The sequence below is a fragment of the Polypterus senegalus genome, chromosome 11, assembly GCF_016835505.1.
Source record: "Polypterus senegalus isolate Bchr_013 chromosome 11, ASM1683550v1, whole genome shotgun sequence".
Lineage (NCBI taxonomy): Eukaryota > Metazoa > Chordata > Cladistia > Polypteriformes > Polypteridae > Polypterus > Polypterus senegalus.
In genome coordinates, this window is record NC_053164.1 from 22,774,343 (window position 1) to 22,801,486 (window position 27,144).

The following is a 27,144-nucleotide window of genomic DNA, read 5'->3' on the forward strand; positions in this document are numbered from 1 at the left end:
ACTAAATGTTTAAAGCTAAAAATATTGTTTAAGGCTGGTGGCACATTGCTCGTGTTCCAGTAGGAGAACAAGCCAACCATAACAACTGCTGTTGCTGGATCTTCTCACCTTGAGGATGTCAGATTACATGATTGGAAATCACAGGGGATAACAGATTACACACCTACCACACAGTTTAAAATATTGAAAGTACACAAGTTGACACATGTTTTGTCAGCCAATTGATTTTCTGCCTTTACAGTTCTGTTGGCAATGCAAATACTTTCCCGTCTAGTGTCTGTGGTTGAGACTGCTCCATATACACACAGGTCTTTCATATATATATATATATATATATATATATATATATATATATATATATACATACTAAGGGGTTACCCCCTGCTTGCTTCGCTCATCAACCCCCCTGGCCTGTGCTACGTGCTAGCCACTTCGCGTCTCTGCCACTCATGTTGTGAAGAGGAGGGCTGAACACACCCCAAGGAGACGCGGTCGCTCCTCCGCAACCCTCTCTTAAACGGTGTTACAATGGGAAACAAACACTTTTTTTTTTAACCTCCTCTGCTCGATCAGCTGCTAGCTTGCTGCTACTGTCGTGCCACATGATCTGCATCTCGCACGGCACTTCGAACATTTAAAAGCCTGTACAGCAGCTGTCCTACTCTGTCTTTTAGACGTGGTTAAATCTGTTGAAACAAAGTCTCGTCTCGCGGGACGTGAGTACTTGATATTTTAGTTTATAATTTTAAAACAGAATAAGAATCTGAAAATCTAACAACATCATATTAAAGTTTGATGCATTCTGAAAAGAATGGTACCAAACCTATATATCTAGGTTTTAAAATAAGCCCGATTTAAAGTGTGACAAAAAACATGACAAAAAAAGTCACATAAAATCGTTTCACCTTTAGGCTTAGGATTTTATATATGTCGCTGCTGAAATAAGGTATGGTCAAGCACGGGTAAAACAGGGTCTAAAGAAATCTCACAGTCCAAAAGTTCATTTTGAAAATATTTAGTGAAAGATAAAAGCAAATAATCCACACAAGAATAAAAGAAAAAATAGTTACACACGTAGAATAAAAGGCAAAAAAAAGGGAAAAATTTATCTTGTCTTAAACTTAGCTTTTCTTGAGAAACATTAGTTATTTCTGTACTTAAAAGTTCTTTACTTTTTGTTGTCTACTTAAAGATTCTTAGCTTCTTCTTCTGGTTGCTTTAAGCTTACAGCACAGCACATAAATTAAGTGCTGTTTTCTTACAAATTTACTTCACACACTCAAAAGGCCTGTAAGCCGATTGGCACATAGGCATGTGCCCATGCAAGGTTTAAAACCATATACCCTCCATTCCTTACTCAAGGCAAAGCTGTCACTAACTGAAGATTACTGTTTTAGTCAAAGCTGTTAGAAATGGCAGAAAAATACCACCACAATTCTATACACGGGGGTTATAGGAACATCCCATATTTTATATGTATATATATGTGTGTGTATATATATATATATATATATATATATATATATATATATATATATATATATATATATATATATATATACTAATAAAAGGCAAAGCCCTCACTGACTGACTCATCACTAATTCTCCAACTTGCCATGTAGGTAGAAGGTTTCTTACAAAAGTTGGCCAGGTTTCATTTCGAAATTCTACGCGTAATGGTCATAACTGGAAGCGATTTTTCTCCATTTACTGTAATGGAGTTGAGCTCGAAAGCCATGGGGGGGCGGAGTTTCGTGTGACATCATCACATCTCCCACATAATCACGTGAACTGACCATCAACGCAGTGCATAGAAAACCAGGAAGAGCTCCAAAAAGCGCTGAAGAAAACATGCATTATATAATTGAGAAGGCAGCGAAACAATAAGAAGCTAGCGAGTGACATATACAACCATATTCATGAGTGCTGCTACTTTGGAAACAAAGCACGGTGTAAACCTAAAGTTTAAATTAAGTTCATAGACAGGCTGCCGCTGGCGTTTGTCATGCCCACTACTAATGCGGGATATGAGTTTAATGAGAGGACACAGGATATAAATGAGAGTTTTGATCACTTTGTAACTAAGTTAAAATTGCATGTGAAGGGCTGTGCTTATGCAAATTCCGAGAGACTGTGTTTGTGGGGGGATTGACAGTTAAGGCGGGTGGGGGAGTCACGTCATCATCTCCCCTGCCATTCACCTCATTTCGCTCTGAGCTGAGCTCCACAACTAACGCACGCAGTGTTACGGAAGCGACTTTGTGACGCTGTCACCAAATACTCACAGAAAATCCACAAGTTAATACACACGCTGTCTCTACAGTTTCTCCACACTTTGAATCCTTTATGCACTACTTACAAAAGGTTACATTGACAATCATGTTACGTTATTTTTAAAATGTTTCCTTTTCTTAGCACAAGCACAGCTGAGAAGCTTCGATGCATGTGCACGTATTTAATCACACTTTGCATTACAAGCGAAGGGGAACTTTTGTCAATGCATGATTTCCTGGTACACCGATTACATTGATCAGCGCATTCCGATTCATTTTACCCTCGCACCCCCTTGGTTTGAGAAGAAGTATGAAAAAATATGAGGTTAACACAGAAAAACAGATCACCGATTGAAGCTTTATGAATAATCGATTCGCCATCAATAATTGTTTTGGTAAAGCCATACTCGGTGTAATCCTCCTTCCATTTTATAATTTTTCCGCCACTAGCCATGATTAAATGAACGGTAAAAAAGTAAGAGCGAAGCGAGGGTGACTTATTCAGGCAGGCAGGCGACGGCTCAATAGCTCGAATTTGGATATAAGTGGATTCTATTTAGTTGCCAGAAATATCTTTGTTAGGAATGGAAGTTGAATTTAGTGTTTAAATTTCAATGGTAAAGAAAAAGTTATGCAATGATGACTACATTTAACTATATGAAGTCAAAAGTTTTATATATAAAGTCATTCCCGAATATATAAAGTCAAACCTTGATTATATAAAGTCAGCGTTGGAATATTTCTGAATATATAAAGTAAGCGCTGGAATATATAAAGTCAAAACTTTATTGTTAAAGTTTTGACTTTATGTATACCGATGCTGACTTTATACTGTATATTCAAGTTTTGACTTTATATATTCTGACAGTGACTTTATATATTCACAAAATCAATGTATTTGCCTGTTTAGCACCCCATAGTATATGTGTGTGTGTATATATGTACACGTGTGTGTATTATATATATATATATATATATATATGCCAGCAACACTCATGACAATGACAAAACAATTACATTGTCAATCATGTTATGTTATTATTAAAATGTATATATATATATGTGTATATATGTGTATACAGTAATCCCTCCTCGTTCCAGAACCCCCCGCGATAGACGGAAATCCGCGAAGTAGAAACCATATGTTTGTGTAGTTATTTTTATATATTTTAAGCCCTTATAAACTCTCCCACACTGTTAACATTATTAGAGCCCTCTAGACATGAAATAACACCCTTTAGTCAAAAGTTTAAACTGTGCTCCATTACAAGACAGAGATGACCGTTCTTTCTCACAATTAAAAGAATGCAAATAGATCTTCTTCTCTTCAGGAGCAGAGAATTTCAGAGGGAGAGAGAGAGCTCAGCTCAAAAGGAAAAGCAAACAATCAAAAAATCAATACTTGTGCTTTTAAGTTTGCCGCGGCATTTTTTAGAGGTGCGTTAGTATCTTCTAAACAAACAGCCACTGTGCAAACAGCCCCTCTGCTCACATCTCCTCCGTCAGGCGCAAAGAACGTCAGAGAGAGAGAGCGAGATTAAAGCAACAATCAAAAAATCAATACATGTGCTTTTAAATATGCCGAGCACCGCAATAAAGCTGCATTTTTTTAGAGGAGCGTCAGTATCTTTTAAGCAAACAGCCCCTCCGTCAGGCGCAGAGAATGTCAGAGAGGGTGAGATAGAGGCAGAGACAAGCAAACAATCAAGCTCCGCGCGGGATGCATACCTTATAGCATTGAGGAGTTTTAGTTAATATGTAATACATGCTCTGATTGGGTAGCTTCTAAGCCATCCGCCAATAGCGCCCCTTGTATGAAATCAACTGGGCAAACAAACTGAGGAAGCGTGTAGCATAAATTAAAAGACCCATTGTCCGCAGAAATCCGCGAACCAGCGAAGAATCCGTGATATATATTTAGATGTGCTTACATTTAAAATCCGCGATAGAGTGAAACCGCGAAAGTCGAAGCGCGATATAGCGAGAGATTACTGTATATATATATATATATATATATATATATATGTGTGTATATATATATATATATGTATATATATATGTAGATATATATATAGATATGAGAACAACACTCATATCAATGACAAACCAATTAAATTAACAATCATGTTACGTTATTTTAAAAATTTTTCCTTTTCTTTTTCATAACTTCTTTAACACACTACTTCTCCGTATTCTGCTAGTATATATATATAAGCACGGGTATTCTGCTAGTATATATATATATATATATATATATATATATATTGTGGAGACCAGCCTCGAGACAGACAAGCAGACACCAATGGTTCAAACACCACAACATGTTTATTCACCATATTTACACTATTTACAGTTACCGCACACAACCCAGTGCCCCTGCACCACACACCCTCAGTCCAGGCCTCTCACAATTCTGTTCTCTCTTTGCCGCCTCCACTCCTCTCCTCCAGGCTTCGTCCTCTTCCACCCAACTCCTGCTGATGAACGGTGGGAGGCGGGCCCTTTTATGTTCATCTGGATGTGCCACATGAGCACCCAGAAGCACTCCAGGTGTCCCTGGTAATCCTTCCGCCAGCACCTCCAGGTGTGGTGGAAGTGCTGATGTCCAGGGCTGCAAAGTCTTCAGGGCACCCCCTGGTGGTGACCACGGGCCCCTATAAGGTTGAGCTTCCATGCTCAATTCCCGTGGCCCCCAGACAAACCAGGGTGTCTGCCCTCTCCTGGTACTTATAGGTGACCGGCTGGGTACAGACCCCAGTCGCCCGCCACAATATATATATATCCATCCATCCATTCATCATCCAACCTGCTATATCCTAACTACAGGGTCACGGGGGTGTGCTGGAGCCAATCCCATATATATATTGTGAACTTGAACCCGGACACAGGCAGACAGACATCTTTGTTTCACCACACACTTGTTTATTTACACTATGTACAAATCCCGCGCTCAAGTCCCCAGTGCCTCTTGCACCGATTCCCCAAGTCCAGGCCTTACAATGCCTCTCTCTCTTCTCTAGGCCTTACAATGCCTCTCTCTCTTCTCCAGGCCTTACAATGCCTCTCTCTCTTCTCTGGCCGCCTCCAGTCCTCCCACTAGCTCCGTCCTCTTCCACCCAACTTCCGCTCTCGACTGAAGTGAGGCGGCCCCTTATATAGTCCTCCCGGATGAGCACCAGGTGTTTCCGGCATTCCCTCCTTAGCCACGCCCCAGCGTGGCGGAAGTGCCGGCTGTCCCCCCGGCAGCTCTCCGGGCCCACAATAAGTCTTCCCCCCAGCACTTCCTGGTGTGGCGGAAGTGCTGGGCTCCAGGGTTCCTCAGGCTCCAGGGCGCCGCCTGGCGGTGGCCACGGGCCCCTACAGGGTTGGGCTTCCAAGCCCTCTACCCGTGGCCCCCTATACAACCAGGGCAATCGCCCCCTTGCGGTCTGGAGGAGGCACAAGCCCTCCTCTGGTCTTCCTGCGCGCCCCGGCCGGGCTCCATCCCCGCCAGGGACCACACGGGATATACCGGCATCGGGGCGCCGTCTGCCGATGACCTCGGGTCTCTACAGGGTTGGGCTTCTAAGCCCTGTACCCGAGGCCCCCAACATAACCAGGATGGACGCCCCCTCGCGGTCTGGAGGAGGCACAAGCCCTCCTCTCGTCCTCCTCCGGGACCCCTGGGATATACATATATATATATATATATATATATATATATATATATATATATATATATATATATATATATATATATATATATACTGCTCACAAAAATTAAAGGAACACTTTAAAGAAACACATTAGATACATCAGATCTCAATATGAAGTTGGATATCTATACAAATAACGACAGGGCAATGTCTTAGGAACAAAAGGATGCCAAGTCTTTTAATGGAAATAAAAGTTTTCTGCCTACAGAGGGCTCAATTGTGTAGACACCCTAAAATCAGAGTGAAATGAAGATGTGGCAGGCTAGTCCATTTTTCAAAAACTTAATTTCTGCTACTCAAAATGCTTTTCAGTATCTTGTGTGGCCCCACGAGCTTGTATGCATGCTTGACAACGTCGGGCATGCTCCTAATGAGACGACGGATGGTGTCTTGTGGCATTTCCTCCCAGATCTGTATGAGGGCATCCCTGAGCTGTTGTACAGTCTGAGGAGCAACCTGGCGCCTAATGGACCGAAACATAATGTCCCACAGATGTTCTATTGGGTTTAAGTCAGGGGATCGTGAAGGCCATTCAATTGTTTCAATTCCTTCATCCTCCAGGTACTGCCTGCATACTCTTGCCACATGAGGCCGGGCATTGTCGTGCATTAGGAGGAAACCAGGACCTACTGCACCAGCGTAGGGTCTGACAATGGGTCCAAGGATTTCATCCTGATACCTAATGGCAGTCAAGGTGTCTTTGTCTAGCTTGTAGAAGTCTGTGCGTCCCTCCATGGATATGCCTCCCCAGACCATCACTGACCCACCACCAAACTGGTCATGCGAATGATGTTACAGACAGCATAACATTCTCCATGGCTTCTGCAGACCCTTCAACGTCTGTCACATGTGCTCAGGGTGAACCTGCTCTCATCTGTGAAAACACAGGGTGCCATTGGTGGACCTGACAATTCTGGTATTCTATGGTAAATGCCGATCGAGCTCCACTGCACTGGGTTGTGAGCACAGGGCCCACTAGAGGACGTTGGGCCCTCAGACCACCCTCAAGAAGTCTGTTTCTGATTGTTTGGTCAGAGACATTCACACCAGTGGCCTGCTGGAGGTCATTTTGTAGAGCTCTGGAAATGCTCATCCTGTTTGTCCTTGTCCAAAGGAGCAGATACCAGTCCTGCTGATGGGTTAAGGACCTTCTATGGTCCTGTCCAGCTCTCCTAGACTAACTGCCTGTCTCCTGGAATCTCCTCCATGCCCTTGAGACAGTGCTGGGAGACACTGCAAACCTTCTGGCAATGACACATTGATGTGCCATCCTGGAGAAGTTGGATTTCCTGTGCAACCTCTGTAGGGTCCAGGTTTCGCCTCATGCTACCAGTAGTTACACTGACCATAGCGAAATGCAAAACTAGTGAAGAAACAGTCAGAAAAGATGAGGAGGGAAAAATGTCAGTGGCTTCCACCTGTTAAACCATTCCTGTTTTGGGGGTCATCTCATTGTTGCCCCTCTAGTGCATCTGTTGTTAATTTCATTAACAGCAAAGCAGCTGAAACTGATTAACAACCCCCTGTGCTACTTAACTGACCAAATCAATATCCCAGAAGTTTCATTGACTTGATGCTATACTCTGATTAAAAAGTGTTCCTTTAATTTTTTTGAGCAGTATACATATATATATATATATACATATATATATATATATATATATATATATATATATATATATATGTGTGTATGTATATGTGTATATATACACACTCACCTAAAGGATTATTAGGAACACCTGTTCAATTTCTCATTAATGCAATTATCTAATCAACCAATCACATGGCAGTTGCTTCAATTCATTTAGGGGTGTGGTCCTGGTCAAGACAATCTCCTGAACTCCAAACTGAATGTCAGAATGGGAAAGAAAGGGGATTTAAGCAATTTTGAGCGTGGCATGGTTGTTGGTGCCAGACCGGCCGGTCTGAGTATTTCACAATCTGCTCAGTTACTGGGATTTTCACACACAACCATTTCTAGGGTTTACAAAGAATGGTGTGAAAAGGGAAAAACATCCAGTATGCGGCAGTCCTGTGGGCGAAAATGCCTTTTTGATGCTAGAGGTCAGAGGAGAATGGGCCGACTGATTCAAGCTGATAGAAGAGCAACTTTGACTGAAATAACCTCTCGTTACAACCGAGGTATGCAGCAAAGCATTTGTGAAGCCACAACACGCACAACCTATGTGTATGGCTAATGCACCCATTGGGTTTTGGGACACTGCATGTATTTGATTGGCTTTCCTGTTTGAATGACGATTGACTGTGATCGATTGATTTTTTAAATACCACTGCACCTCTTCCATTCCCAAGTTGTAAACTAGTTTGGTAATTTTAATTACATCATCCATCCATTCACAGGTAATAAATTATAAATCACCATGTAATGCCTTTGACAAAGAGTTGACCAGTGCTGTTTTCATCTGCAATGAGTTTTCTTCAAAGATAAGTTCTATTTGTCCAGTTGAGTTGATGACTACTAAATATACGCATAGAGCAGATGCAGCCTGTGGTCTCATTGTTGCTGTTGCAAACTATTTTCATTCTTAACCTATTATTGAATCATTGTTATATCTGTTTACTATATTTTTGGTCAAATGTTCCAGACATTTTTCTCCATAGAGGAGCCACGCTACAATGTTTAATGAGATATACTAAATGACTATACTGTGATAAATATTTGCTTGAATTACTTAAAGCAGAGGTTTAATCTGATACAAGTGAACTCCATATGCAGACTTGGTTGAACCAATAGTAATTCATTTTCTCTGGTTTTAGAACAATTTTGTTTTCATGTGTTACTACTTTTTTTTTTTGCAAACTGGATGACTTTCAGATACAAATATTATTTTTGTCACAGAATACCTATTCTCTTTGTAGGTGGAAACGAAGACGTGGCATGGCCAGCACAACTACTGACCTTGACAATGCTGATGTCCAGAGGCAGTTCAACAACAACAATCGACCAGCCAACACAACGGAGCAGGCCTGGGACAGTGAAAGCACTACCGCCAAACTTTTTGAGTGTTCCAGGATCAAAGCACTGGCAGGTGAGACATGAGTAAAGTAAAATATTAATCTAAAGGGACCTTGACTCCTTCTAAAGTGAAAAGAGCTACAACAACAAAAGCAACATTTATTGTTATACCACATTTTCATACACAAGATTTTGCTCAAAGTGCTTTACAGGATCTGAAAGAAATAGTTACAGGCAAAGAAAAACAAATTAAAATTGGATAAGAATAATAATAAATAAATAACATACAAACAATAAATAATACATAGGCATAGATTAATAGAAAAGTAGAGTACTTATACAGTATATCAAATTCTTTAAAGATGAGTCTGATGGTAAGGTCAGATGACTTGGAAGGACAGAAAAAAAAGAATGAAATAAAACAGCTGGAGATAAAATCATTGGATATTAATAAAGATTGCAAATTCACTGAAAAACATGATAATTCTATAAGCTAGTTTATTAAGATTAGAACTAAAATGTAGCTATGAAAAAAAGGCAAATTAAAAACTTGGGGTTTAAGGAGTTTCTAAAAATGAGTTTTAGCCTGGCATATCTCTATTGGTAAAGCATTACAGATTTTTGGAGCATAACTGCTAAAAGCCATCTCACCACTTGTTTTACATTTGATTCTGGGAATAAAATGTAGAACATCATGGGAATATCCTAAAATTACCAATTGGAATTGAGCGAGACAAGCATTCAAAATATGGGAAGGAGAAAGATTATTTAATGCTTTATATACAATTAGTAGTATTTTAAAGTCATTTCAAGACTGGTGAGATGTGCTTAAATTTTCTTTTCCTGGTAAATGTTCTTGCTGCTGCATTTTTAATTATCTGCAACTGATTGATGTCTTTGTTAAATAGTCCAATTAGTAGTGCAATGCAATAATCTAGTTGACTAAAACAAAAGTGTGAATTAATTTCTCAGCTTCCTATAATGTAGCCCTAGTAATCTGATTAATGTGTTCAGGACAGAGTACATGATTACACCTAAGTTCTGTGCTTTCATCCTAATGTTAAATAATCAGGTTTCTTTCGATTACCCTCATTGTTTCCATTTTTACCAACAAATAAGACTTCAGTTTTTTCCTTATTTAGTTTAAGGAAATTACTGCTCATCCTTTCATAAATATATGTAAGACATTTGGTCAGAGGGCCCAGGGCATCTGTGTGATCAGGTTTAATAGACAAGTAAAGTTGTGTGTCATTTGTATTGCTGTGGTAGTTCACCTTGTGTTTCAATATAATCTGCCCTAACTGGATTATGTAGATTGAAAAATAACTGGAAGCACAAAAAAGATCCTTGTGGTATGCTACATACATTATTATGGATCCTTGAACTGGAATCAACACAGCTAAAATAGAATTTTCCACCTGTTAAAAAAGACTAAAACAAATTTAAGATGCTGCCATAGACGTCCACCCATTGACTGAGGCAATTTAAGAGAATACTCTATGGTGTGAAATGCTGCATTGAGGTCCAAGAGAACAGATGTTCATTTTTCTGTCTTCAAGCATGTGGTGTTTGACTTTGTATTTAGATGAACGTGACGCAGTACAGAAGAAGACATTTACAAAATGGGTGAATTCTCACTTGGCACGGGTTTCTTGTCGAATAGCAGACCTGTACAATGATCTACGCGATGGATATATGCTGACCAGACTGCTAGAAGTATTGTCTGGGGAACAACTGGTAAGATACCGATAGTATTTCAGTACTTTTTTCCATGTTTTACTTTCTTGTTACAATTGTCAAAATATATTTCATTTTACTTAACGCTTTCCACTTTTATTTTTTGTATTACTTTTCTACTATTGATCTTGCCTGTCTTTTTTATAAACTGCTCAAAAAAATTAAAGGAACACTTTGAAAACACATCAGATCTCAATGGGAAAAAGAAATCCTCCTGGATATCTATACTGATATAGACTGGGTAATGTGTTAGGAACGAAAGGATGCCACATCATTTGATGGAAATGAAAATGATCAACCTACAGAGCCCTGAATTCAAAGACGCCCCAAAAATCAGAGTGAAAAAATTATGTGGCAGGCTAGTCCATTTTGCCAAAATTAAATTGCAGCAACTCAAAATTGTACGCAGCACTTTGTATGGCCCCTGTGTTCTTGTATACATGCCTGACAACATCGGTGCATGCTTCTAATGAGATGACAGATGGTGTTGTGGGGAATCTCCTCCCAGATCTGGACCAGGGCATCACTGAGCTCCTGGACAGTCTGAGGTGCAACCTGGTGGCATTGGATGGACCAAAACATAATGTCCCAGAGGTGTTCTATTGGATTTAGGTCAGGAAAGTGTGGTGGCCAGTCAATGGTATCAATTCCTTCATCCTCCAGGAACTGCCTGCATACTCTCACCACATGAGGCCAGGAATTGTCATGCACCAGGAGCCACTGTACCAGCATAGGGTCTGACAATGGGTCCAAGGATTTCATCCTGATACCTAATGGCAGCCAAGGTGCCTTTGTCAAGCCTGTAGCGGTCTGTGTGACCCTCCATGGATATGCCTTCCCAGACAATCATTAACCCACCACCAAACTGCTCATGCTGAATGATGTTACAGGCAGCATAATGTTCTCCATGGCTTCTCCAGACCCTTTCACTTCTGTCACGTGCTCAGGGTGAACCTGCTCTCATCTGTAAAGCACAGGGCACCAGTGGTGCATCTGCCAATTCTGGTATTCTATGGCGAATGCCAATCAAGCTGCATGCTGCTGGGCAGTGAGCTCAGGGCCCATTAGAGGGCATGGGGCCCTTGGGTCACCCTCATGAAGTCTTTCTGGTTGTTTGGTCAGAGACATTCACACCAGTGGCCTGCTGGAGGTCATTTTGTAGGGCTCTGGCAGTGCTCATCCTGTTCCTCCTTGCCCAAAGGAGCAGATACTGGTCCTGCTGATGGGTTATGGACCTTCTATGGCCCTCTCCAGCTCTCCTAGAGTAACTGCTTGTCTCCTAGAATCTCCTCCATGCCCTTGAGACTGTGCAGGGAGACACAGCAAACCTTCTGGCAATGACACGTATTGATGTGCCATCCTGGAGAAGTTGGACTACCTGTGCAACCTCTGTAGGGTCCAGGTATCGCCTCATGCTACCAGTAGTGACACTGACTGTAGCCAAATGCAAAACTAGTGAAGAAACAGTCAGAAAAGATGAGGAGGGAAAAATGTCAGTGGCCTCCACCTGTTAAACCATTCCTGTTTTGGGGGTCATCTCATTGTTGCCCCTCTAGTGCATCTGTTGTTAATTTCATTAACACCACAGCAGCTGAAACTGATTAACAACCCCCTCTGCTACTTAACTGACCAGATTAATATTCCATAAATTTCATTGACTTTATGCTATACTCTGATTAAAAAGTGTTCCTTTAATTCTTTTGAGCAGTATATTTAGCCGTTCTAACTATTTAGTGTGTTATTTTGTGCTGGTGAAGCTGGGGTTGATCAGGCCACATTATGCCCAGTAACTTTGTCTTGAGGAATTTCAAGGGATGAGACCAGTCAAGAGTCATAATCTCTGCAGCGTGTTCGGAGTCTATGCTTTGATCTTCACATTGGACTGGGCCTGGGACACTTCTTGTGGGAGGCTGTCAGGTGGCATTCTTCACTACATGCCCAAACTGCCATAAGCGGTTCTTCTTGATCTGAAGAAGAAGCATTCCTGGTTCTCCCCTATGTCCCTATGCAGGGACATCATTTTGGTTGCTTGTACAGTCTCATTCTTTTGGTCACTACTCGTTGCAGGTGAGAACTGAGATTGATGCTAAGTGAAGGTGCCATATGAGCTCACTACCCACAAGACAAAATTTGATTTTTAAATGCCAGTTGAGTGCTACGAGGGTTGTGTCATATCGTATCATTGATGATAATACTGGTATAATTTTTTAAATAGTAACATTCTTATCACATCATAATATTAACACTACAAGCATTACACATTTTTTATGTATTGAATGCACTGATGTAATACCAGGTGATGTCTGCATCTTATTGTTCTCACAAATGGCCAATCAGTGCAGTATACTGAGAAATACATCAGCATTACACGGCCTTGGACAAAACATAGGTAGCTTAATAGAAAAGATGAAAAATAAAAGAAAAAAAAAGAAAAAACTGCACATGATTGGCATGCATGTTCAAGTACCATGTTACGATGCATTTTCAATTAAAAGTAACCAAAGCAGTTGCACTAGTGCTGCAACACATTTCAGTCAAATGGGCAAATCAAATAACAAATTAAGTAAAACTATTTTATTTCTGTGTAAATAGCATCACGTTTACACTTAAGTGTGTACCGGACAAATGTTAATTTCTGAGGATGTGCTCAGAGGACGCGTCAAATGAACGCTGAGAACGCGTGGCAGCCAAGATGCATGCGCATATGCATTCTGAGTGTGAAGTATAAACTCTCCCAAAGACTGTAGCGCTGCCTTACAGGCACCATGACTGGCCGACACAGATGCATCTTCTTAGAAAAGTCTAAATTGTAGTCGATATTGCAGATCTGTAATCAAGTCAGTGGAACACGTTTCACTTCTGCTTTGATTTGGGTAATTCAGGTCTTTTTGGGTGCTGTTCGGTGCACCTTCTGGTGGATGGCACCTTTGAAGAAAGCAGTTGTAAAATAAGCACAAAACATCATCAAAGATTTGGGGCAATCCCCCATATACTGTTGCACAGAAAAAAGAAAATGACGTCTTTACAGACTGTGTTCAAAATGGAACTTGCTCAAAAGAAAATCAGGGTAGTATATATAGGTGGAACTACAGGAAGTGATGTTATAAAGAAGCATGATCTTGAGGCTTGAAACTAGAAGTGATGTTATTGGGTGGTTTCTTCAGTTGTTCTGCCCGGAGAGAGGAAAGAAGAATTAGAGGGCAGCGCCAACCCCCGGTTCATGGGTAACAGCATCTATTTGAGCCTGTAAACTGTCTCCCCAGCGTACGTGTGTGACAATATTCATGATGGTTCCATTCTCCCCATGTGGCCAAACTATCTCACCCATGATTGTCTGATGACTTGTTCAGTGTTCTCCACTGGTGGCATCTCTGTCAAATGGTCTCAATTTGCCAGCAGTCACGAAGGGTGATGCCCAGGATTGTGCAGTGGAATCTCATGTAGAATGTTTCCAAGGTTTGGGGGTACCCCCTCCATTACAATGTATTAACAAGAGAAAGAAGTCTTTCAAGATCCTTCAGTGACTCAGATTGCCTCCTCTTCATCTTGTCCTTCTCCATCCACCTCTCACTCATCACCAAAATCAACAAGTAGCCTATAGCAATGATGATGTCATTGTCCCAGCCTCTCCTCTTCATTTTCAGTTTGTCTGGTGAGTGTGATATTTAGGGTAACAAGATGTCCTCTTTATCTGGGACATGTTCTCTTTATGATGCTTAAAATATCCATCGGTTTCACTAAAGCTCTATACCTGTTGTTTGGTATTTTTTTTTTCTCATTAGCCACATTGTGTAAACAAATATAATCTTAAATATTTTCATTCATTCTATGCGCTAGTTGTACACATTTTCAACAGAACATACTGAACAGCTTACATTGCTTAGAAGAATAATAATGCACTCAAAGACATACAGGTTAATTTTAATAGATTCCAGTTGAGCATGAATACAGATGTGTGCATCGGTGGACCCTATGATGCAATGGAGCTCTGTTCAGGACTTTTTCTTGCCTTGAGCTCAAGGCTGTGATATAGCGGGTCCATGGCTCAGAGAAAGGTGGACAATTTTTAAAAATAATTAATTGAATGGCTGCCTCGATCTCCGTGGCTGTGTGCGCTCATGCAGCTGTGGGAGGTTGATGAGGTAACTGAAGCGAGACGGACCTGCATGTGACAGTGTGGTGTGTCTCAATTGCTTCACTGGCTTTCTGCAGTTCGCGATTGAGGTGCTGCACCCATGGAGGCTGATAAAAAGGGAGCAGGCACAGCAAGACGGGATGAGAGAGAAAAGGGAGAAAGGAGGAAAATTAGCCTGGCTGGTGAAAGACAAGCAAAAAAACAGAGATTAAATTGAGAAAATACAGAGACGCAAAAAAAGGCAAGAGCACCCGTGCTACAGAGAGTGAGAGGCAGGTGGTTGGGAGTGAGCTTCTTGGCTGCAGGAGCCTGTAGATGAAAAAAGGGCACTCCTACTGAGCGATTGCCGGGGAGTAGGAGTTGCCCAGTTGACTGAGTCTCCCACAAGGGCCAAGCGTGAGCAGTGGGAGAGGCAAGTGTGGCTTGACAGATTGCCCCGCAGAACAGAGCCAGGATATGAAGGTTGACTGCCCATGTCGGTCAGTCTCTTCTCCTCCTGTGAGGTCCAAACGGGATAAGGGGGGGAGGTTCCAGGTTTAAAAGGGTAGTATTCGGTGCTCAAAGCTTTGTAGATCGCCTCTGGTTTTAACCTCTGATTAATGGATTATGTATTTATTGGGTACATTGTTGGTGGTGGTGGCTTCAAGCAGCTCCTGGGATCCAACTGGTAGCATGGGGACATCCTGCACTGCCACAAGGAATTCTGAATAGACTCTATTCCCCTGAAACCCTTAATTGAAAGAAACAGGTTTGACAGACATGGACAAATTTGTTGGTGCCCTTACAGCTAATTGAAAATGTGTGAAAAGCAATTGACCCCTGTATACCTCGCAGTCCTTTGATATATCATCAAGTAAAGCAAAGCAAATGTGAAAAGTAATCAAGTATTGCTACAAAGATACTCAAAAATGTCCTGAACACATCTGTTGGTACCCCTAAAAAAGTGATTTTTCAAAATAGTTGTTTTCTTTAAGTATCAAACATGTCTCCAATTATGCAATCAATCAGCCAATTTAAATGGAGAACAGTAGACACTCTGTTGTTTGGTATCATCGTGTGTCCTACGCTAAACATGGAGAACAGAAATTAAAGGACAGAGTTGTGTGAAAAGATCAGAAAGAAAATTACAGACAAGCATGTTAAAGGCAAAGGCTAGAAGACCATCTCCAAGTAGCGTGGTGTCCCTTTGAAAGCAGTTGCAAAAATTATTTAGATGTTTGAAGTCCATAGGACTGTAACCAACCTCCTTGTACATGGTCGCAAGAGGAAGATCAACCCCAGAATGGACAGGAGGATAATGAGAATGCTAAACAAAAGCCAAGGGCAACTTCCAAAGAGATACAATTTGAACTCCAAGGTCAAGGCCCATCAGTGTTTGATTGCACCATTTTAAAGTGACAGTGGGCTCCTTGGAAGAAGAACCAGGAGATCTCCACTCTTAAAAGAAAAACATAAAGAAGCCAGAATATAATTGGATAAAATGCATAATAACAAGCTGCAGTGCTTTTGGGAGAATGTCCTTTGGACAGATGAGACAAAATTGGAGATTTTTGGCAAGTCACATTGTCCACAGATGAAAAAATGAAGCTTTCAAAGAAAAGAATACCGTAGCTACCATGAAACATTGTTTGGGGGTGCTTTGCTGCGTCTGGCACAGGATGCTCTTGAGTTGTGCAGGGAACAATGAAATCTCAAGGCTATCAAGATATTTTAGAGCAAAACTTACTGCCCAGTATCAGAAAGCTCTGTCTCAATCGCAGGTCATGGATCCTCCAGCAGGATAGTGACCCCTCAAAACACAGAGCTAAAAACACCCAAGAATGGCTAAGAACAAAACACTGATCCTTTCAGAAAGAGAAAGACGGGGAGAGTGAAAGTTCAACTGACTGAAGCAAACATGCAGCTAAGGTTCAAATTAAAGTGCATGCCTGTTTTCAGAACTGTGAAACTTTCTTAAAGACCTCTATAATTTTTGAAATGTGTGTTATTAGCAGTGGTTATTTAACTTGTTTAAATGTTAAATTAAGACATGTTTATTTGAAAACATCACACACTATGTCTTTTTCATTCACATTTTCCTAGAAAAACAAATATTTAAACACACCAGTAGCAATATCAATACTACAGTATAAGTAATCATCCATCTTTGCTGCCCATATGTCAGTGTTGTTATTAGTATTAAAAACCCTTGTCAGCCAGGCACTAATTATTATTTTATTTGAGTGTACAGCTGTAACGCTCATGTTATATATATTTTGTGTACCTCTTTAATGAGTATACATTTATTTCCAATTGGTGAGTGGCAATTTAATAGAAGATTGATGATTGCTTTGTAGACTTCTGCTGAATTATCTCTTTTTCTCGTTTAATGGAATGGTTAGGTCTGGATTGTTTGTTCATTTTTTAGTTAATAGTTGTGTTCTGAGCTGTTATGAACATATTGAATTTTGTTTAGGCCTTTCTCAGCTTTTGTTAGAATTTAACTGGGCCAACAGATGTTTCCTTTTGGGCATTTCATCTCTTTCAGCTTATTTGAGCTTAGTTTAACTTACAATAAGCAAAAATGGCATCAGCTTTAGGAGGCCTGTACGATATGATGGTACATGCTGAGCAGAAGACTACAATGGTTGTGTAGGAAATAAATGGTAAGAAACTGATGATGTCTCATAATCTCTTCCTATGCATTATTCTTACTCACATCATTAAACCCTACAAAAATCTCAAACTGAAAGCCTTGAAAATGCATTATAATTTATTTTTAAATAATTTTGTAATGAGTGTTTTAAAAGATTGCGGTGGGCTGGCGCCCTGCCCGGTGTTTGTTTCCTGCCTTGCACCCTGTGTTGGCTGGGACTGGCTCCAGCAGACCCCCGTGACCCTGCAGTTAGGATATAGCGGGTTGGATAATGGATGGATGTTTTAAAAGAAGGGCTGGTCTTAAAAATAATGCACTCTCATTCAGTTAAACTAATTATGATTCCAACCGAGTTAAGAAGTGATAGAATTTCGTTGTAGCCTGCATCACTGTTCCCCAGTAAATGGCTTTTCTGCTTTTTCTGTATTCAGAGACAAGTCATTGTTGTACATCCGCTCTTTTAAATCACTAAAACAGATAATTAAGGACACTATTGGAGAAATATAATTTGATCTAAAAATTGCTTGCTTGGTATTGTCTGTATACAAGTGAAAACAAATGTTATGTTTTCTTATGATAGTTTGTAAGATCTGCGGGACACCATATTTAAGTTCTGAATGTAATGACAGAGTACCATCAACACATTTCTTTACATAAAGATGTGTAAGTGATATTGTAACAGTTTATTTTTGTATAATTTTGTTCTTAGCCAAAACCAACACGAGGCCGCATGAGGATCCACTGCTTAGAGAATGTGGACAAAGCCTTGCAGTTCCTTAAAGAACAACGTGTACATCTGGAGAATGTGGGATCACATGACATTGTAGATGGTAATCACAGACTCACCCTTGGCCTCATCTGGACCATTATTCTACGTTTCCAGGTAAATGTATTCTTTCTGTCTCTTTGCTTTCCATAAGCACACTAGCATATAATGCAAGTTCATCATTAAAGTTTCATACTCGTATCTAATAAGTATGGCAGCATAGGTAGTGCTGGTGTCTCATTGTTCCAGAGACATGGAATGAATTCCCAGCCAGGACGCTGTTTAATTGAAGTTTGAATAATCTCTCTGTGGTTTGTCCTGGTAACCCTGGTTTCTCCCAACTTCCCAAAGACTTGGTTGGTTCTAACTTTAGATAGACAGTGTTGGTTTGAGTATGCTTTGCAATGAACCTGTCTCCTATCCAAATCTGTTTTCTGTCTTATGAAGGAATAGGCAACAAGTAAAACAGTGTTAGAAAAAGGACAGATGGCCAATTAAGTTCCTATATGATGCATCTGAAATAAAATGTAAAATATGTTCCAAAAATGCTGAGAAATGCCTTTATTATATGTTCACTATTTTGTGTATATTAAGAAATCTAATAATCCTCCCACTAACATCCACCTGGTCCATCCATTTTGTAATATTCTAGTAGAAAATATTGAATTGTATGCTCAGGGTCAGGGGTCAAAACCACAATCTCGCTGCCACATTGTAGTAGTCGAATAATAAGATACTGTGAAAATATGCAAAAATGAAAAATGATCAATTCATTAAATACAGTAAGAATATTTCCACACAGTTTGATACTGCACTACAGATTTAAATGAAAGCAAGTAGAAAATACTTTAGAAAGAGACAGAAGCGCTGCTTTCATAAAATCTGCAGTCATATTTTATTTGTGACATTTTTCTCCTTATCTGTAGTTTAGCTTTAGTTCATTTTTTGACTTTTGTTTTTCAAAGATTCAGGTCATAAAAATTGCAACTGAAGACAATCGTGAGACTCGTTCTGCAAAGGACGCTCTCCTCTTATGGTGTCAGATGAAAACTGCAGGGTAAGTTGATCTGTATCACAAATAATTAAATTTAAAAAATATCTGTCTTTCAGTCCATACTATTTACGAACAAAGTCTCCTGAAGAGAGTATTGGAAAAAGGTTCAAATATAATGTCACCTATTAAACCTGTAATTGGAAAGGTGAAAGCATTTGTATAGAGGTGTAATTACTTTATATTCTTTGGTTTATGTTATTTTATTTATATTCATATAATATTTGTTTAACTTTTTCAGGTATTCAGAAGTAAATATCCAAAATTTTACTACTAGCTGGAGAGATGGCCTGGCCTTTAATGCTCTTATCCATAGACACAGGTATCAATGCCTTTAAAGTTTTATAGACTTCCATAAACGCTTATTTTAGCAACAGACAAGCTTTATTTTTAATGTTACCTTTTTATTGAGAACACAGTCTTGAAGTGCTTTACATTTATATATCTTTATGTTCAGTTGTTGATGTATTTATTTTTTATCAATAAGAATACAATACAATTCACTTCAAGCCACTCTATTAGTCAAAGTTGGTGTTTTGTCTTGGTAAAGTAATATTTTACTCGACTTTCCCCTTTTGTATTATTAATATGTAGCATTTGTCAGAATACCTCAAATCTCAGAGACTTACCACTGTTTAAAAGGTATCTCCCCACCTTTCCCTTCAACATTTATAACCTCAGGCAATTAGGTGTAGTAAAATACAAGCAGGAGTTAAGTTACAATTTAAATAATGTATTATTGATAATATTCATAAATGATAACAATATGCAAAGTACAAGTGAACATTTGCAACCATACAACCTGATAAATGGTGATGTGTAGTTTCAGGTGGCACACAGACTTGTTAGTTACTTAAAATGTCTCTAGTTAAGGCATCATTTGTGGTCAGCTTTCTTCAGAACAGGCTGCATGCCTGTCTCAATATGGCTGCTGTGTTGAGCTCTCCATTGTGTTGTCCTTTTTAGTTCATTGTGTGTGAGATGCTCCTTCATCATTTAGCAAGGTGGGGGGTTTGGAGCAAGCAAAATTATAGATTTTCTGTCCAACCCCTACAGCCAATAGGGTGTCATGGTACTTAAAGGCTTCTGATACAATTCCAAACAGCCATACATCAGACTAATGGGGCAGAGACTACCTTCACACCTGCCCCCAAAACCATTTGTTAAGGTAAAGCCTAGCAGTTAGGCAATCTGGTTTTCCGGTGGGGGTTGATTGAGAGAGCCCTGCAGAGAAACATTTGCCAAAGTTGTTTGAGGCACTTCCCCCAAACCTTTCATAAAATGTACTATCCTGAGTTAGTCCTAGGGGGTAAACATGAATGCTTCTCACTAATGAGATACTAATATTTCATTGCTTTGCCTAAGTTATAAATAAAGACATACAAAATATTTATCAACTTGTATGCAAAAGTTGACACCACAACAGATGGGAACCAGCTTAACCCAAGCTGGAAACTGTCCCAGCTAGCATTGGGCACAAGGCAGGAACACACCCTGGACAGGTGCTAGTCCATCACTGGGAAAACACACACTTCACACCAAACAGACACTCGGGTCAATTTAGTATTGTTAGTTCACCTGACGTGCATGTCTTTGGATATTGAGGAGTCCACCTAGAAATTTTAAGTCTAATATCCTAACTGCTAGTTCACCCTGTCTGATTTCAGTTAAATTATTAAAATATGTTATTTTTTATGTTTCCTCAACAATGTAGATGATTTGTAGTGTAGCGTTTCCTAATTGATTGATTAATTGATAATACAGTAATATCTTGGTTAATGAATCCTGTGAAAGTAAAGCCCCTTTATACTGAAGTCGGCTTAAAACACACACAAGTTTCAGTACCTGTCCAATAGAGTGCTGTGGAAGTCATTTTGCATCCTACATTTAATAGTCATTCTCTCTTATTAATATCATGTGTAGGTTTTTCACATGCACCATAAGGATTCAAATATTTTTATAAAGTAATAAATGCAATTTCCCCACTATTTCAAGAAAATGTAAAGCATTAGGAGCTGAAGAAGCACCCAGACATGAACGGACTTGGTAGAGGAGACACAGACTGAGAGCACTAGCTTGTAAGGAGGAGGCACCTTTTCTCTGCTAAAATGAATCCTTGGTTCTTAAGGATCCTGGGTTGGCTGGGTTCGTGGAGTTGAGGAAGGCGAGTTCAGATGGTGTTGCTTCAGACCCAAAGTGAGGCGTGAGGCACAGCTGGTGACATGAATGTGCAGAAAGTGCATGAAAGCTCCTGGATCAGCTGTGAAAGGTCTTGGTGAAGGTAACAGCATCAATGGGTGGGCAACCGAAGCAGATAGCAGTTTGGATAACAAAATAAATGCCACCTCACTCCCTCTCCCCCATTCATTATATTACATATCCAAATACCTCCTCTGGTACATCTACCTCCAATAAAGAAATTTCTGATAACAAACTGATGTCCTGGAATCATCTACGTAATTAATTAAAGTATTACTCTATGTATTTTCCAGTTTCTCTCTTCAAATTACTTTAGTTTTGCCATTTTGGAATATACGTTTATAGATACCAGATAACAGAACCTTCAGAATAAAAAGCAGCTGTGAGGCCACTCTTTTATGTGTGATTATTGTTCCACTCTTCTGTTATCACTCTGCTTTTAAATGGCTGTTGGAGTGCCTTAGGTAAACTTTTTGATCTGCCTGACAAGAAACTCAAGAGTTGATGATTTTAATATGTATAGTCACTTTGTTTTCTTTTTATCTTAGGCCAGATCTGATTGAATTCAGCAAACTGGCTAAATCAAATACAATGCACAATTTACAACAGGCTTTTAACATAGCAGAGCAACATTTGGGGTTGACCAAGCTCCTTGATCCTGAAGGTACGTTTGTAATATGTGTTTGACTAAGACTGTTTTTCTTCAGTAATATTGATTTACTTACCTTTTTATTTTTCACTCCAATCATCTTTTTGTTTAAGATGTAAATACAGAAAATCCTGATGAGAAGTCAATCATCACATACGTGGTTTCTTTCTATCATTACTTCTCCAAAATGAAAGCACTGGCAGTTGAAGGGAAGAGGATTGGAAAGGTACATTTTTATTTCTTTATTTTTGATTCAAACTAAGGGCATAAAGAGAAAGGGAGGGATTTTGTAGCTAAGACATAACTTTTCAAGATGTATAGGTGGCACCATTTTTCTTCTGTCAAACAGAAGAACCGTGGCTTTAGATTCTGAACCAGGCACTGCCTTAAGCACCCTAAACTTTTGATGTTTTGTGTTTTATTACATTTTTTAGAATTAAGTTTTGTTTGAACTTTAAATATTTCTCTGAGATTGTCAGTGGAAAGCACGCTATATAAACATTAAGTGAATTACTTTTTTAATGGTATTCTTCTACTAGGTCTTGGATAATGCCCTAGAAACAGAAAAGATTATTGAACGGTATGATGCTTTGGCATCTGACCTGCTCGAGTGGATTGAGAAGACAATTAGTATCATAAGTAACCAGAAATTTGCCAATTCTCTACTTGGAGTTCAGCAACAATTACAGGCATTTACCACCTACTGCACCATTGAGAAACCTATCAAGTAAGACTGATTGAACAATCAGTAATTTGTTTTATGGGAGTACAATTAAATATGTTATAAATGTGATCTCTGCACTTTATTCTGTGTTCTGAGTTATACAGAAGTAATTTTTTTTCATTTTCATGTATAAATTGTCAGTCATTACTTTTAAATATGAAAAATTGATTTACAGTATATACTCGCAAATAAGTTTTCCCATGAATAAGTCAGGGCTTGATTTTAAAGTATAATTTCTGGTAATTTCTAATGTTGGTTGTAGAAGTCGAATGTGGAAAACTCACGCTATTGGTCCAATAGATTATGATACGCTAACGCCCACCTGAGAGAGTAACCACGGAGCATACAGCCTTTTTTTTCTATATATTGTGCCTGCAAGACCACACAATAATACCCAAATTATTCTAAAGCAAAGTTTGCTCTGTTTTGTGTTCTTTTTTTATCTCATACCCTCATACACCTTTATCGAAAGAGCATCCTTTATTTACGAATGAGCATTCAATGAGAAGAAAATATGAAGCAGGTTTTAAATTAAAAGTCGTTGAATTGGCGAAAGAAATTGGCAACGATGTGTCTGAGAAACTGATTTGAGATTAGAGGAGGCAAGAAGATGTAAAAAGAAAAAATTAAGTGTCACATTTTTGAACTTGTGTCTAATTTTATGATTGACCCAACTTATACGTGAGTATATATGGTAATTATTCATGCACCAAAGATCCTCTATGTCCAATCACTATTCAAGGATTGGATGTAGAGGTGGTACACTCCTACAAAATACTTAGGGGTCCACATCAGTGACAGGTTGGACTGGTCTCATATTGCAAAGGGACTATAGAAAACAGGGGAGAGCATCACTTCAAGAAAAGCCCACCAAATTAACAAGCTAATTAAAAGGACGGGCTCAGTTATGGGATGCACTCTGGACCACCTTGAAGTCATTGCAAACGACGGAATGAAAATATGAACCAATATGAACAATGCTGGACATCCTCTCTCTGACTCACTAACACTGAGGACTTTCAGGCAATGAATTATTCAGTAGAAGTTGTGTCAAGAAACGTAACTGGGGCTCCTTTATACAAACACCAATATGCCTGTGTTGTGCCTAACTGGGACTGGAGCTGCCAATTCAGAAGTTTTCTTTCTTTTTGAAATTGTATTCCTTCTATCTATCTATCTATCTATCTATCTATCTATCTATCTATCTATCTATCTATCTATCTATCTATCTATCTATCTATCTATCTATCTATCTATCTATCTGTCTGTCTGTCTGTCTGTCTGTCTGTCTGTCTACCATATATACTCGAGTATAAGCTGAGGTACCTAATTTTACCTACAAAAACTGGAAAACCTTATTGACTCAAGTATAAGCCTAGGGTGGAAAATGCAGCAGCTAATGGTAAGTTTCAATAATCAAAATAAATACCAATAAAATTACAGTACCGTATTAATTGAGACATCAGCTCATTAATTGAGCACACAGCCTGGAATGAGTCTCACAGAGGCTGCACCGCCTGCAGACCAAACCAGGTACTCTACTGTACACTCCAGCTTTCTGTTGGGTTGGCGGAGGCAGCAGGACCTGACTCGAATATAAGCCGAGGGTGACGTTTTTCAGCACATTTTGGATGTTGAGAAACTCGCCTTATATACAGTATCTATCTATCTATCTATCTATCTATCTATCTATCTATCTATCTATCTATCTATCTATCTATCTATCTATCTATCTATCACCACACGATTTTTTTGAGAAGTCCATACAAACATTTAATTCTCTTAAAGCCTTGTAGTATACTTGTTTAGAATCTGCTGTTGGAATGTCTGCTTTGGTTTTATAACTTCTCTCATTTTCACTATCTTTTTGATCTAGATTTCAAGAGAAAGGAAATTTAGAGGTCCTCCTTTTTACAATTCAGAGCAAGCTGAGAGCCAACAACCAGAAACCCTATGTACCCAGTGATGGAAAACTCATCTCAGATATCAACAAGGTGAAACTAGTAGTTAGCCTTAAACCTGTCTTTGAAGTAATTATCTTAGTAACTGAACTTAAGTAAAGATGTAACAGTTAGGAATATGACATGTCTGCTTGTACAGTGAGGAGGTACAGTGCTCTGTGTGCAATGCTCTGACAACTAAACATTAATTTGTGATTGCCTGTTCATTTGTTAAACATGTTCATTTAATCTACCAGATAGTATAAGGACTGCATTTTTTGCATTTTTCAAGAAATGTTTAGTACTCGTACAGTATATTACAAGTAAACACTTCTAAAATATTGTTCATATTTATTGTTTTGTTTTTATTATTTTGTTTTCATTTAATTTACCAAGAAATATTAAGTATTTCTTTAATTTTCAAATCTCTCTATTATAAAAAAAAAAAAAAACTTGCGACAAGACGAGACTTTTTCTTGGGGACGAGACGTGATCTTTTGAAGAGAGATCTTTGAAGAGAGACAGAGACAGTTTGACTTCCCGCGAGATGGACAAGTCACATCATACTTACAACCTTTGGAAGAAAGTCCTTTGATACGCATGCAGAAAGGGTTAGAGATAATAGAAGTAGGAAAATTGGAAAGCCTCCAAAAATGAAAGTAAAGATCGCATTAGCACAAACAATCTGAAAATATTACTCAGGATAAATAATGGAACAGCGTAAAGAGATTGAATATTGTGTTGCTGAACTGACTTTTAAACGTTTGAACCTCCGCACGAAATGCAAATCATGCGTCACACAGCAGCAGCAATAAGCCAACAGGTTCTCAAGCAAAGAGGAGGTGAGAAAAACACCTTTTACTTGTTTCCCAATGTATCACCGTTTAAGAGGGGTTTTGGAGGAGTGGCCCCGTCTCCTTGTGGTGTACTCAGCACCCCTCTTCGCAAAGGCGCCTATCGCTGGCGTGTTAAGGGTAAGCGAGCGAAATGAAAATCACATGTGAGGGCAGCAGCTGCAGCAGCAAGCCAGTAGCTGCTTGAGCAAAGAGGAGTTAAAAACATTGTTTTTGTTTCCTATTGTATCACCGTTTTAAATAAAAAATGTATTTGTTTACTATTGTATCACCATTTAACAGGGGTTTCAGAGGGGTGGCCGCTGGTAGAGGGCGAAAGGGGTTGGCGAGTGAAGCAAGCAGGGGGTGAAGCCCCCTAGTAATAATGATAATAATTCCATACATTTATATTTAGTTAAAATGACTACCATTGGATAAACTGTGTAATTAGCACATGGACTACTACTAATTTAAAAAAGAATATGTTCAGTTATGAATTGTTTTAGTTACTTTTACTTCAAACATTTGTGAGTAATTTCCTATCTGTCAACCTTACAAGATGTACTAGACATCCTTCTTTGAGGGGGTGGGAATTCTGGAAACAACTGAGATTGCAACAGTGCGGTGATCACAAAACTTTCACGTCATTTTCTGTCTCAGAGCCTCATTTTCTTTTTCATAATTAGACTGAATAGAAGTTGAGTACATAAACAAGGCATAGATTCTCTTGTGATTGGGTAGATCAAACCAATCACATACAGAGTTGGTGAGAAGTGAATGTCCTTTTCCACCGACTATTAAAGCCCTTCGTCATGCAGAACAAGAGTGATACGCACAGTTAGGGTGTCCCCTCTAGAGGGTGACTATCATCATCAAACCCTGGCTAGTAATAAGGGCAAGCAGTGAATCTTTATAAACTAAAAAGATTTGTTTCACAAAAAAACTTTTTAAATAAGTGAAGCTCTGTAGAGCACACTAAGCAAAAAGGAGTTGAAAGCAAGAGTAATCAAAGGCCAACAAGTCCCAGAACAGAAATCCAAAGCAAGGCAAGGTCAAAAACAGAGCAAACTGGTCGAAAGTCCAGTGATTCACAAAAAGCACAAGTAAAATCACCATTCCCAGATGTGTTCAAAATGAACCGCCAGGTGGTATGGGAGACATACCAGGTTTATTGGGTGGAGCGCAGTTCCTGGTGGCGATTGGCAAGTGACTTCACCTCTTGGGGGACCATCCCTAAAACACACAGAACAAAACACAGGCAGCTTACATGCATAAGCATAATCAATGCACATAAACAACATACATCAAAGAATGAAAAATGATTAAAACATGAGCCTGAATCCCAGCCAGAGGAAGAGCCCTAGCTGAGACATGAGAGATTGTTGGTGACATGCCCTGAGCTTGTTTATTGTTACGTGATCTCCTGGTTACTACCTTGGCTTGTTACTTTTGTAAAATATCTGAATATTACAACTATTTATTTTTAGTGGGCAAACCTTTAAGATTGTAGTTTCTGAAAGAATGATTTGT

The 27,144-nt window shown here is 39.3% G+C and overlaps 1 protein-coding gene across 1 annotated transcript in view; it reads left to right on the forward strand.

The window, feature by feature from the left end:
- The window catches only part of LOC120538737 (spectrin beta chain, non-erythrocytic 4-like), a 461,881-nt gene that overhangs the window by 89,992 nt on the left and 344,745 nt on the right, over positions 1-27,144 (forward strand). The window contains exons 4-12 of the mRNA XM_039768162.1: positions 8,849-9,018; positions 10,531-10,682; positions 18,162-18,335; positions 19,184-19,275; positions 19,511-19,591; positions 22,017-22,132; positions 22,231-22,343; positions 22,657-22,844; positions 24,718-24,835. Coding sequence (XP_039624096.1) covers positions 8,868-9,018; positions 10,531-10,682; positions 18,162-18,335; positions 19,184-19,275; positions 19,511-19,591; positions 22,017-22,132; positions 22,231-22,343; positions 22,657-22,844; positions 24,718-24,835 — 1,185 coding nt within the window. The 5' untranslated portion in view covers positions 8,849-8,867. The remainder of the gene's footprint in view (positions 1-8,848; positions 9,019-10,530; positions 10,683-18,161; positions 18,336-19,183; positions 19,276-19,510; positions 19,592-22,016; positions 22,133-22,230; positions 22,344-22,656; positions 22,845-24,717; positions 24,836-27,144) is intronic.